Source organism: Agelaius phoeniceus, chromosome 3 (assembly GCF_051311805.1).
Source record: "Agelaius phoeniceus isolate bAgePho1 chromosome 3, bAgePho1.hap1, whole genome shotgun sequence".
Lineage (NCBI taxonomy): Eukaryota > Metazoa > Chordata > Aves > Passeriformes > Icteridae > Agelaius > Agelaius phoeniceus.
Genome location: NC_135267.1, coordinates 93,894,326 through 93,907,503, shown reverse-complemented (window position 1 = coordinate 93,907,503; position 13,178 = coordinate 93,894,326). Strand labels below are relative to the sequence as shown.

At 40.3% G+C, this 13,178-nt stretch overlaps 1 protein-coding gene across 1 annotated transcript; it reads left to right on the top strand.

The window, feature by feature from the left end:
• The first annotated feature begins 4,603 nt into the window (after positions 1 to 4,603).
• Positions 4,604 to 13,178, top strand: NEK2 (NIMA related kinase 2). The gene is made up of 9 exons (XM_054630347.2): positions 4,604 to 5,170; positions 5,327 to 5,544; positions 6,590 to 6,827; positions 7,506 to 7,588; positions 7,840 to 7,966; positions 8,742 to 8,961; positions 9,913 to 9,967; positions 10,050 to 10,123; positions 12,537 to 13,178. The coding sequence occupies exons 1-9, from the start codon at positions 4,760 to 4,762 to the stop codon at positions 12,758 to 12,760; spliced, it is 1,650 nt and encodes a 549-aa protein (XP_054486322.2). The 5' UTR covers positions 4,604 to 4,759; the 3' UTR covers positions 12,761 to 13,178.

The following is a 13,178-nucleotide window of genomic DNA, read 5'->3' as shown; positions in this document are numbered from 1 at the left end:
ATAATGGTGCATCGAATTCTGGTGATGGTTGAAAAACTTTCTTGAAATATATTGAAATTCTCCCAACATATTTGAAGGGACTATAAGTACAAATAAATTCATGGTAAAACATTTGAGGCTAGCTGTTCCACAATAAGAAACTCTAATATTGTTGCTTTAAAAAAAATTAAGCAGCTTTACTTACTTACTGTTTCACTTAAAGCAAAATATTTACTTACTGTATCACTTAAAGCATTTTTTGAGCATTTTGAGAGCTCCTAGATATGAATTTTAATCAGAAAAATTTCCCTTTCAAAAGAGGATAAATTGAGGCACAGATCCTAAACTTTTCTGCTTTCCTAGGAATGACTTGGTAAGCAAGCCAACAGAAATCATGGATGATCATACTGGAATCCTTCCTTAGAGACAATCCCATGTCTTTAAATTTTGACTTATTAAGGATTTAAGAAGACTCTGTAATTTCATTTTTGAAGTTCTATACACATCAAATAATCAGTCTTTTAATCAGTTTAAATAGTGGTCTTAAAGACAATTCAAGCACTTTCTGTTCTTGAGGTTAATGAATACTATTTTGAAAATTAGCATATATATGAAGAATACATAACATATAGGGCTATTAGTTTCATTACAAGAAAGAGAGTAAGTAATTACATACTTTCAAAATGTCCAGCCGTGGACTCTATTTAAATATTACTTTACAGAACATAAGGAATGGATATTAAAACCTGGAGTCAGTAGAATTCATACGCTCCCCTCTCTAAATGCAAAAATGTGTCTTTCCTCCTCGGTCTCCTCCTCATTGCTTCCCATCCTCTTAGCTTGTCAGTTTTACAGTCCTCTGTGCAAAGACTTGACCTGCTGCTGAATTTATTTCATGGGGGTTTATGTTTTCCCATCTGAAGGGTTTGTAATGGAAAACCTTCAAGGTAGAGCTGCTGCAACAAACTCCCTCACTGGAGCCTGCCTTGCTGCACCCATTGCTCTCAAGTCCCAGTTGCCTTTGAATCCAAGCCTTACAGAAGATGAAAAATAGCATGGTCTCAAGTACCAGAATTAATGCTGCTCTATTTGGTCCTTTGCTGTCCTGTCCATGGCTGTGTTGTGCAGAATTTCTTCAATGAACATGTTCTTTGTTCCCCTCATAAATCAATAGAGGGAAATTTTATCCTCTGGTACCTTTTAGAGTGTTTCTATCTAATATCCCAATATTTTATATGTTTTTGTTGATCTTGTGGATGATTTTTGTTGTTAAAGTCAGTAAATATAATGTCACCAAAAAATTATGTCATCTGTGTACAACAGTCCTGGGTAAATGTAAAATGTCTGGGCATGGACAGAGATGAGAGAAAGTGAGGGGGAAAAACCCAATGTGCATAAAGATAAGTAAGAACAAATGCAACTGAATGTTAAAAACCCCAAACTACTTCTGTGGTGAAAATGAACTCAAAACACTCATTGTCTCAGTCACTCCAGTATTTATAAGTCCTCTTGTTGTCATGTAAAAATATTTCTCTTACCTATCTAATATTGAATACTCAACTCCTCCTTTTTTTGCTAGAAGACTTTGGTACATTTCTGAGATCCTGGACTATGACTTTACATGTCTTTCACCTCTTTGAAAAGAAAAAAGCCAACATTTATCTTCGTTGTTTTTTCTAATTATTTTTATAAAGTGCATTTATTTTTCATTATTAATAATTGTTATGGTTTCATTTTAAGCACTTTTCCTATTGAGCTTATTTTCACTTTCTGAATCTGTGCAATCTTCTCTGATTGGAAAACAAACAAACAAACAAAAAAAACACTGCCAGAAACAGAACTTAATTTCCTTCAGTACTTTACCACAATTTTTTTACTATCAGTCTGTATAATTATATTGTGTTGGACTTTCACAGCAAAGTGTTACACATTTATTTTTACCCATTTCCACGTGCAAAAAAGAAAGTATCTTTGGAGAAAAATCAAATTGCCTACCATACTATTTATCTTCAGCACTTAGTATTTTGTCAGATAACTAGGTTCTGGAAAAAGAGAAAATGTACTCCTTACAGCACAAAGGACAGATGTCATCAAAACTGGAAAACTTTGGTGGGCAACTACCAAAGAGTACTTTTATTTTGTTTAAGTTTTGGGAAATAATTTGTGAAATTTGATGTTAAAAAATTAAAAAGCAGGATATAATATTAGAAGCAACATTATAAATATGTTATTGAGAACTATTTGGTGGCTTTTGAGGGCCTGGAGTCAGCACATGTATTTTCAGGACTAGAAATCTGAGAGTTGCTCCTGAACTAGAGACCAGAATTGAAAAAACATGACAAAAGAGGCCCCCATTTTGAACTTGAGACATAGTTTTGGGATTATTCTGTGTCTAGGCTCACTTGTCCATATATAAAAAGGAAAAAAATCTTATTTTTATAAGCGTGAAAATCAGAAAGACAGAAAATGGAGTCCCTGTCAAAAATTCTAATAACCACTTTTAGAAATGCATTTTTCTCAAAATTAGCCAAAAATAAAATGGCTCTGCTGCTGGCTTTTGAAGCATGACATTTTGACATTTCTCTGATTCAAACCAACATTTCTAAAGAAACTTTTAAGATAGTGCCTAGACAAAACACAGTATTGAAATCCTACTCTATTTCTTTTGAAATATAAATAGAAAGGCTCCCATTGATACCAGTGGGAATGCATGATGACCTTTTGCTAATTTGAACATACAGAAGTTGGAAATGGAGATATTTGAAACCAGTAATGAAGCTTACAGCCTGAATAATACATCCTGCACTGCTTGTCTCTTTTATTGTGCAATGCCATAATTTATTCACTATGCTAATGGTGCAGGTGAGGATTTTCTTTCAAGGTAATTGAAATCAGTAATAAACACGAACCCTTTTGATTACCCTGTTACTCATTAATTACAAAACCAAAATATCTTTACACTGTAGAATTCATTTGCTCATTTTTTCCTGGAATGACCATTTATTCTTACAGATGGAAGTCTATACAATTTTTATAATGGCCAGCAGGAGTTTTTGTGCCTCCTGATGACAAAAGTAAAGGTTTTGATTTTTCTAAAGACTAATAGAAGAATATTTCATAAATATTCAGTCATAGCATGACACCTACTCAAACCTATTTCAAAGCTGAAACAAAATTGGGAATAATTGAGACCACTTGGAGATGCAAAATGAGGAACTACTCAGTCCTATTGCTGAATTTCTAGGTCAGGACATACAACTGTTCCCTTTCACACCTGATTCAGGAAAGATGTCCCTGCCCATGGCAGGGAGCTAGAACAAGATGATCTTCAGGGTCCCTTCCAGCCCGGGCCACGATAATTATGCTTTGCTGTTCCAGTCACAGCTACTGCCACATGGATAGAGATTAAATTGCATCCAGAACTGCACCTTGGTATCATTCCTTATCATGAATGATGCTAGAAAATACACTACATTCTTCTTAAAATGTATATAATGCCATTCGTAGATTGTGGTGTTACTCAGTGCCATTTAAGGTAACCATAGTATTTGCTGGCTCAAAGTTTGGATGTGGACCCACAGTTTGCATTTTCCAAATTTTAAGTCATTACATGCTTTGGTTTGTTTTCAGCAGGTGGTTTGTGTATGATGTAGCATGGCTGTTCATATGTGGTGGGACAGGAGAGCTGCCATGACTTTGGTAGTTATTAATCAGTGAATTTTTGAAGAAAATTTTTTGAGGAAATTTTCCACACTAGTTTTAAAGGATGATTTTTACAGAACATACTGAGTTGGAAGGGACCCACAAGGATCTTCGAGTCCAACTCCTGGCCCTGCACAGGACAACCCAAAAGTCACACCATGGGCCTCAGAGCTTTGCTCAAACACTTCTTGGGCTCCATCAGGCTGGTGCTGTGACCACTTCCCTTGGGAGCCTGTTCCAGGGGCCAGCTGGAACCCTATAGGTGAAGAACCTTTTTCTAATACCCAGCCTAAACCACCCCTGACACAGCTTCAGGCCATTCCCTCAGGTCCTGTCGCTGTCACCACAGAGCAGAGATCAGTGCCTGTCCCTGCTCTTCCCCTCACGAAGAAGCTGTAGACTGCAATAAATCCAGACTAGATTCACATTATTTTAAACAGCTTAAGTTTTTTTTAGCATTTTTGAATAGCGAAATTATCTATCATTATCTATCTAACAGATGTAAGCATTTCAGGAAAGGCGATGATTTGCTGTTATTTTTGATGGAAAAAACCCACCCTTTCCTGAGGAGCTATGAATATGTGACTTATTGATACTTGCAGGCCCGGTGATTTGTCTAATCAGGAAGAAGGGAAGGAGAAGAAAGGAAAGGAAGAAAAATGGAGAAGGGAAAAAGTCGAGGAAAAGAAAGGGCAGCAGCCGGCAAAGCAGCCGAGGCCATTCCCTCAGGTCCTGCCACTGGCACCAGAGAGCAGAGATCAGTGCCTGCCCCTGCTCTTCCCCTCACGAAGAAGCTGTAGACTGCAATAAATCAGTAAGTAATGTAACTCAGACTAGATTTACATTATTTTAAACAGCTTAAGGGTTTTTTTAGCATTTCTGAATATTGAAATTATCTATCATTATCTATCCAACAAATATAAACATTTTAGGAAACGTGATGATTTACTGTTATTTTTGATGGAAAAATGCCGCCCCTTCCTGAGGAGCTATGAATATGTGACTTATTGATACCTGCAGGCCCAGTGATTTTTCTAACCAGGAAGAAGGGAAGGACAAGAAAGGAAAGGGAAGAAAAATGGAAAAGAGAAAAAGTCACGGAAACGAAGAGGAATCAGCCGGCAAAGCAGCCGAGGGCGTCTCCCTCGGCCGCGGGGCGGGGCCAGAGGGGCGGCCTGGCCCCGCCCCGGTCTCGCGATGGGCGCTGGCCCCGCCCCCGGCGGTAACGGCCGTACCCGCCGGGCCTCGCGGGCGCTGTTTACGGCAGCGCAGCCAATGGGCGGGCGCGGCGCGAGGGCGGTGCGGCCAATGGGCGGGCGGGGCGGTGCGTTTGAACGGCGCGGCGCGAGCGCAGGGGCCCGCGCGGCCCGGCGCGGTCCGTGCGCTCCCCGCCATGCCCGGCCGCCCCGACGACTACGAGGTGCTGCTCACCATCGGCGCCGGCTCCTATGGGAAGTGCCGCAAGGTGCGCCGCAAGGCCGACGGCAAGGTGAGCAGGAGGCGGAACCGGCGGCAGCGCAGCTTTGCCGCTGCCGTGCGTCCCTGCCCGGTGCTGGCGGCTCTCCGCGACACGCGAGCCGCTCTGGTAGCCGCGCGGGCCTGGCCGCTGTCCCGGTCACTCCCCAGGGTGTTTGTGCCTCCGCAGATCTTGGTATGGAAGGAGCTGGACTATGGCGCGATGACGGAGTCGGAGAAGCAGATGCTCGTGTCGGAGGTGAACCTGCTGAGGGAGCTGCGGCACCCGAACATCGTGCGCTACTACGATCGCATCATCGACAGGAGCAGCACCACCCTGTACATCGTCATGGAGTACTGCGACGGGGGAGACCTGGCCAGCCTCATCGCCAAGTGCGCCAAAGAAAGGCATGTGGAATGTGTTTGGAGTGTCTGGCATGGGGCTTGGGCAGCCCGGAGAGAAGGGAAACTTACTTTGTAACTTCTGAGCAGTTTCGGGTTTAAGACTTTGGACTCAACAGCTCTTCTCAAATGTGAAAGGTTTTGTACAAAGTTAAAGCAGCGATGGGAACTGTGCTATTGGCTGCATCACCGGATTGGGTGTTGGTGCTGAAGTAGTAAGAAACCCCGAGCTCTTCTGTGAGGCAGAAGCTGTTGAGGGGTTTCTGGCTATAAATGGGGTTAAGAACATAAGCCAGGAGGTTACAGCTCCTTTTGACAGGCAGCATGGTTCTCCCCATGAGTAAAACTCCTGGGACCCTGGAATTTATGAGGACGCCAAAGCATGTGGAAGGGAGGAGTGATTTTGCATGCACTGTGAAAAGCTATTTTGTCTGCCTATATGTAAAGCTTGGAGAGACATCAAGTTGATAAGTCCTCACCTTGGTCTAATCTTAGACTTAGCATCCTACTTAAGTATAGTGTCAGTTTTCACATTCTTAGGTCAAACAAGTACATGACACCACCTATTACTTTTTGAGGGTAGTCTAAAACAGTTGTGCAGCTGCCTACCAGCATCGTTGTTTTTATTTAAGGGAGTTTGTATTGAACAATCAGCCCTGTTTGGCTGTTACTGTATGTTGCTCATTATTAACAAGTGACAACATATTGTTATCTTAAGTAATCGAAGGGACAGATCTCATCACAAAAGCATCAAATTGATGTTTGTAAATAGTGAAAATGCTATGTGTTTGTTAGATGATATGGGGGAGGAAGAAAATACTGCAGGGATTCTGCAATGAAAGCCTCAATGTCATCTAATATATTTGTAGTGATTTTTATTAAAAAAAACAGTTTTAAAGGTAGAATACATAGATGCCTGTTGCTGATTGTGCTTATTTGAGTGGTGTTTTATGATAGTACTATGAAAAAAGTTATGAAACTAAAAGTGGCAGCGACTAATCAAACTGATGTGTGTTCAGAAAATCCATTAAACAATGTGTTCTTTTTCCAGGCATTTCTTGGATGAAAGCTTTGTTCTCCGAGTGCTGACTCAGTTAACGTTGGCCCTGAAGGAGTGTCACAGACGGAGTGATGGTGCGGTCACTGTGCACCGGGACCTGAAACCAGCAAATGTCTTTCTAGATGGCCAACAGAATGTGAAACTTGGAGACTTTGGGCTGGCCAGGATATTGCACCATGACACCAGCTTTGCCACAACGTTTGTTGGCACTCCATATTACATGTCTCCAGTAAGACCTCCCTTCTATACATTATCTTCCCTTTGCCCCTCCAAGGTGTGCTCGGTTGGTCTCAGAGTCCATGAATATTTGGGAGGTTTTAATGAATCCTTATTGGCCTTAAATGCAGGTCACTTTTTTCATAAAGTATGTGTGTTCTGGAGATAAGGGTATTCTGCAGTCATTTTCATCTCCTTTCTTCCCGACACAATCAGCTTCCTTCTAATAACAGTTGCTCTTTGCTGTATAAGTTTTGTTATATTCTTCAGACACTAGAAGTGTTGGAGTATATTGTTCCTGAAAAGGAACAGGGAAGTTAGAGAGCTTTTATGCTTCATACTGTTAAGGTAAAGAGCTTATTAAATTACCTTCTAATGGTAGGATTTTAAGTTGTAGTGGAAATGAGCAGGAATTACTTTTTTCCCTGATACAGGGCACTTTGTGTGGGAAAAATTAATGTTGACTGAGAGTTGCACCAATTAAAGATTGGTGCAACACTTCAGTCTTCTACAGTGCCACTAATAGTTAAAATCCTTCTAGTAAGAGTAGATATGGATATTAATTAAGATGGAATATTAGAAGTTGCTCCAGTATATAATAGTTTATTTCAGGTTTGAATAGCCATGGATTATCCTGCAATAGTGGAACCATGTCTCTGTTAATAAACCCAAGATTGTTCTCTTTCTTTAGGAACAAATGAACTACTTGTCATACAATGAGAAATCTGACATCTGGTCGCTGGGATGTATTGTGTATGAATTATGTGCTCTCTCGTAAGTATGGTAGTGTGGTAACAAATGTGGAAACATAACTGCTAATGTAGGTGTGATTATACTTTGTGTAGATGAAAGCTTAAAGCTTTCAGAGACTAGTCCTAGATTTTTATTTCTCTATTGGTCTTGACATCAGATAGTCAAAACAAACCTTGACTGCAGGTTTTTTTTCATAGTCTGATACTTTCTTTTCCCTGCAAATAAGTCCTGTAAAACTACTGAAAGAATCCAAGAAAAATTTTCTTCTTCAGGCCTCCATTTACAGCTTTCAACCAAAAGGAGCTGGCAGAAAAGATAAGGGAAGGAAGGGTCAGGCGAATACCGTATCGTTACTCAGAGGAGCTGAACGACCTTCTCAAGGACATGCTGAATGTAAAGGTAAGAACCAATTACTAATTTTCCCACCTATGATTTGAGCTAGCATTGAAATACTAGTTTTTCTTCTCAATCATGAAACAAGCCTACCTGAAGTAGTGGTAGTTATCACCTTGTCACTGGCAGTGTCACTTGTAGAGGAAGGAGGGAGGAGTTTGCTCTGAGTCCATCAGAGGCAGCAGCTCAAGTGTCATGCCAGGGTCACAGGATGCCAAAAGGTGGCCTCAATATTGGCTTACATGGGATTTCCTGATTGCATGCTTATTGAGGCCTTATAACTTCAGGGTTAAAATGGTTCCAGTGTGTTTAGGAGCTGGAAGGGGCTGTTTTTTCTTCATTTTGGGGTTGGCGTTATATGGCTAATGTATAGCTTGTTCCCCCACAGCTGGTGTGGAGGTATTGAGAAGAACATGGCAGGGGCAATGAAGCTGTAACAAGTGCCCAAGCCTCCAGTAGGCATGGATTGTTCAGCAGAGTGTTAGCTGAGGAATGTGCTGACAGCCTCCTCTGCAGGCTCACCCACCCCCTTCTGACTCTGCAGGGAGAGGGTCCCTGGGCTGGGAGACACAGTCCTGAAGCTCTAGATCTGATGGCTGGTAGCAGCCTTCTCCCTTGGCTTTTATCATCTTGCTGTGCTACAGCTTCCTAACTCCAGTTTTCTCCTCTCTGCTCCTTTGTAGCACCTTAGCTGATCTTGCTTGGAAATCTCTGGCCTCACTGTTTCTTCTTACAGATGGAACCTGTTGGTAATGCCTTTCCGTTTCCTACTTTCCTTTAGGATTACTGCCGACCTTCTGTTGAAGATATTCTGCGGCACCCCTTGATAGAAGATGTGGCAACAGAAGAACAAAAACAGAATTCTGAAAGAAGATGCTTCAAAATATGGGAGCCAGAAAGGCTGCAATTCTCAGATGTTGTAGTAAATGAGCTGAAACGAAAGGAGCAACAATTACAGGAGCGAGAGCAAGCCATTAAAGAGAGAGAACAACGTCTGGAGCGTATGCTATTCCATTTTGGGAAGGGGGTGGCAATGGGATTCTGATTCAGTTGGAGGAAGAAAAAGTAGACAGTTTTCACAACCCTCATTTTAATGCACTAAGATACTGTAGTCCTGCATTCACCACTAGAATTGTCTCAAGACCAAGAATGCCAGGGGCTTACTCTGCTATACTAGCTTCTTTTTGAAGTTACTAAGATAGAATTGGTAGTTTGGATATCAAAATCTGGTTTGTGAAGATTATTAAACCTGAGTGGCAGCTAGGAAAGTTTACAGAAACGTAGGGTCTGCACTGTGCAACATAGGTTGCTTTTTCATCTGCTGTGTAAGTAAACATTGCCTATTCTAACATGTAACCTAAGGTGAGCCTCATGCTGGAAAAAAAAATCTTTGAGTAAACTGTCAACTGCTTTTATAGAAGCTGCTCCCCACAGGTAGCTTTACCTGTGAGTCTATAGGTGGCTTGTCCTCAAGTGTTGGTATTTCCTCCACATGAAATATCTCTCTGCATATGCAGTAGGCTCTGCAATACAGTTTTTTACCATATGTATTTTTTTATCTGAGCCTGAATAACAGCTGCTGCTGTTGTAAGCAGGGTGTTAAATCATAGCTGAATTATAATATTTGATATATAAATATTTAAACCTGGTGTCATGTGTGCCATGAGTTCATGTGCAGAATAGAAAGTTGCTGTCTCTTTGTTGTTGCAGACACGTCAGAGTTTGGGACAGAAGCGTGCCTGGCATTTCAGAGTACTTGTTAGTGCTTTATTAGTGCATTGATAGAGGTGTATCTACACAGCAGTTACCTTTGTTTAGAGCCATAGAATGAGAAGTGTGGGTGCACCTGACTGGCTATTACTGCTGTCTTTCCCTGTAAGAGAAGCCCACCATGCACAGTCACTCTAACATTTACATGTTCACGCTGCATACTACCATATTTCTGCTTCCAGAGAGAGAACGGGAGCTCAGTGTTCGGGAGAGACTGGCAGAGGACAAACTTGCTAGGTATCTTACTAACCTATAATAGTCTATATTAGAGGCTTTACAGTCTTACAACAAAAAGCTTAAACTTCTCTTCCCAAACCAGAGCTGAAAGCCTGCTGAAGAGGTGCAGTCTCCAGAAGCAGCAGCAGCAGGAGGTAACGTGCGCGGAAGGCCCAGGTATGCAAATACTCCGGCAGGCGCTTGCACGGGTCGATGTAGTCTGGTGTGAGCAGAAGAAATCCCCTGGTGCTCAGCGTGCTCGCCACAGTCCCCTTGGGGCAAGGCAAAGCCCACTTATGGCTGCAAGGTTGAGAAGAGACTTTTGATTTTCTGCTTTGCAGAAGGACTTAATGAGTGATGCTCAACCATAAGCCTGAGTTAGCGCTGTTTGCACTGCAGTTTTGTGCTGTCTGAGAAATTAGGTTCTTGTGGTGACCCAGACCTTTCTCAGAGTTGCACTTATTTTATGTATGGATGTCTTTTTACAGACCTTTGATTTAGTTAATTTAAATAAAATTGCACATGTCTAATAAATTCAGTTTTCATTAAACTTCCAAAAGCTTCAACATGGGAAATATTTTTTTGCAAGGGACCCAGCTATGACTGGTGGGTGCATCATATAAACTATGAAGAATACACATTGCTATTATAGAAAGAAAAACTCATATTTGAAAATGTACTAAAACACTTCCTGACTATGTCTAGTCCAATCTGTTTTATAGTAGTATTTTATACTCACTTTGCCCTTGGTTGTTTGTTCTTAGCTATCATAAGGGTATCATCTGTTCCTTGCTCCCATCTTTTATTATTACAAATAATATTCAAGTATCTAAATGCCTTTTTAAATAGTGGTAGGGATAGTGAAGGGCTGGGTCAGAAGTAGTACTCTAGAACAAAGATGTGTGAACACTCTTTAACATGCAGTAACACTCTCTTCATTTAGTTTTGGTCTGATAAAGCAAGATAAGCATGTCACTGCCTCCAAAGCAAATAAAACTGAAGTAGCTTTTTTTTTTTTTCCAAGAAATGCCTATCAGAGCAGAAAAGGACACAAGTAAAATGCCCCTAGAAAGGGAGTGCTCCTTGAGCTGTACCTAACATTTCTGTCAACTTTGGGAATTCCACCCGTCTCTCAACATCTTGTCTGACATCGACACATTAAAGAATTTGAGAACAAACTTGCTTTTGGCTTTCTGATGTTGCATCTAAAACTGGATGACTGAAGGCAAATGAGCTTCAGCTCTTACTTCTGTTCTCTTCTGCATTTCCTACCTCTTTACATGATATTTTGACCTTACCAGGCATATTAGTTTTTGAGGATAGGCAAAACCTGTTTGCGTGGTTAATACCTCAAGCTGGATAATGCAGCAAAGTGAACATAGTTATTATAAAACTGACCAAATTTTGCAATATCTCTAGAGCATGTGATTTGCTGCCCTTCTATTTCACTCCATGGTGCTCTTGTAACACTGTTTCTAAAATTATTCCTCTTCTCATACAAATGGCCCAAGTGTTCTCCAGTAGTGGTACTAAGATTGCTTGCTTGTGTTTTCAGTTGCTCAAATATTGCTGTGTTTTTCACAACTGGATTGCATCTCACACATCTCTTAGATCCCTGGTTTCTCCTAGAAGTCCATTGGGTGGCTCACTTGACAATAAAATGGAATACCAATATTCCTGTTTTCTAAGACTGTGTCCTAGACACTGCCCTATTTTTACAGGGATGTTCTGATTCTTAGTAAACCATTTAATGTTAAAACAGACCTGACTTATACTAATGAAGCTAAAAATGCTGAAATACTTACTGGCTTTTAAACTTATTTTGTGCTTATTGCATCTTTGCTGTAGCCTCATAAATTGACAATTAAGGCTTCAGTGTTGAGATTAGAATAGTTAGACCTTTGAATAAAAATCACACCTTAAGTTGGGCCTTGTGAAGTTGGCTCTTATGTGAGGCAACTCAGCTGTTATAATAGTTTTTGATGGCAATTTTTCTACTCTTGAGTATTAACTGCCTTTTGATGGTGGCATGCTATAGGATATGCTTTGAAAATTCCTGTTCTGAAGGCTGCAGTGAAAGCAGCTTCTTAATTTTTAATTCACCTAAACTCATTACTCATCAAGTCAGAGCCTAATTTGTACCCCAGTGACTTAATACAAGGATAGAGTTGGAATGATGTGGGTGAAGTACAAAAACCACTGGCCAGGTTGAGTCTGCCCCTGCTGTGAAGCAAAGACAAGTTTTTTCAGTAGCTGAAAATGCATTTTGCATTTTCTTTTGGAACTGGCTTATGTTACTGTTTATTTAATTCCTGTCCTTCAGAAGAAACATGTCTTCTTTCCTTAATCAACTAATCTTTCCTTAGGTATTGGGAGGTGCACCCTAAAAACTACTATGGCATATATCTTTTTACCATGATCATTTAAAGGCTTGTTTTCAATTTTTTTCTCAGAAAATACTTGTTGCTATTAACAGAGATGCATTTAATTAGATGATTTAAAGCCATAGGTAGATGACAAATTGGGCATCAGGGTTAAAAGCAATAAATGCTGGAAGATGCACTAATGCAGTACTTTTTGATTTCTTAAGATAACACACTCCTGCTTCCCCTTTCTACAACCAAGAAGAACTTACACTCTGATGGAACTGAAGAGAAAGCTGTACCTCATAATATGGAAAACTATTTCCTTTCCAAAGGGAAAAGCTCTGATCTCAAAAGGCGTCTCTATGCTGCAAATCTACGGGCTCAAGCACTGGCTGAACTGGAAAAAAACTATCAACTAAAGAGCAGACAAATCTTGGGCATGCGTTGAAACTGTAACAGATACATTTATCTTTGAAAGGAAGATTAAATGTATAGGCAGATACTTGTGCCTCCCTCTCTTAAGCTAGAACCTACTGAGAAATTATTTTAGCAGCTTTACAAACTCATCGTTTATGACAGGTAGTTTATGAAAAATGCATAAGGTGCTATATGATGAAAATAGGTACTTTTGATACCAAATAAAACAAACTGAATTAATTGTATTATTAAAGAAAAATATTTTGGTCCTCCTGTTTACCATACTTTACTCTTCTGAAAATATAAAGAATGAATACATATAAATTATTTGTTTAAAATCTGATGTGAAAAACTTTTCAGGTGAAAAATGTACAGAGATTTATAGTCTGTAGGTTAAAATGCTGTATGTAATGCACAGTTGTTGATAAAGGAAGTGTTGATATTCTGTA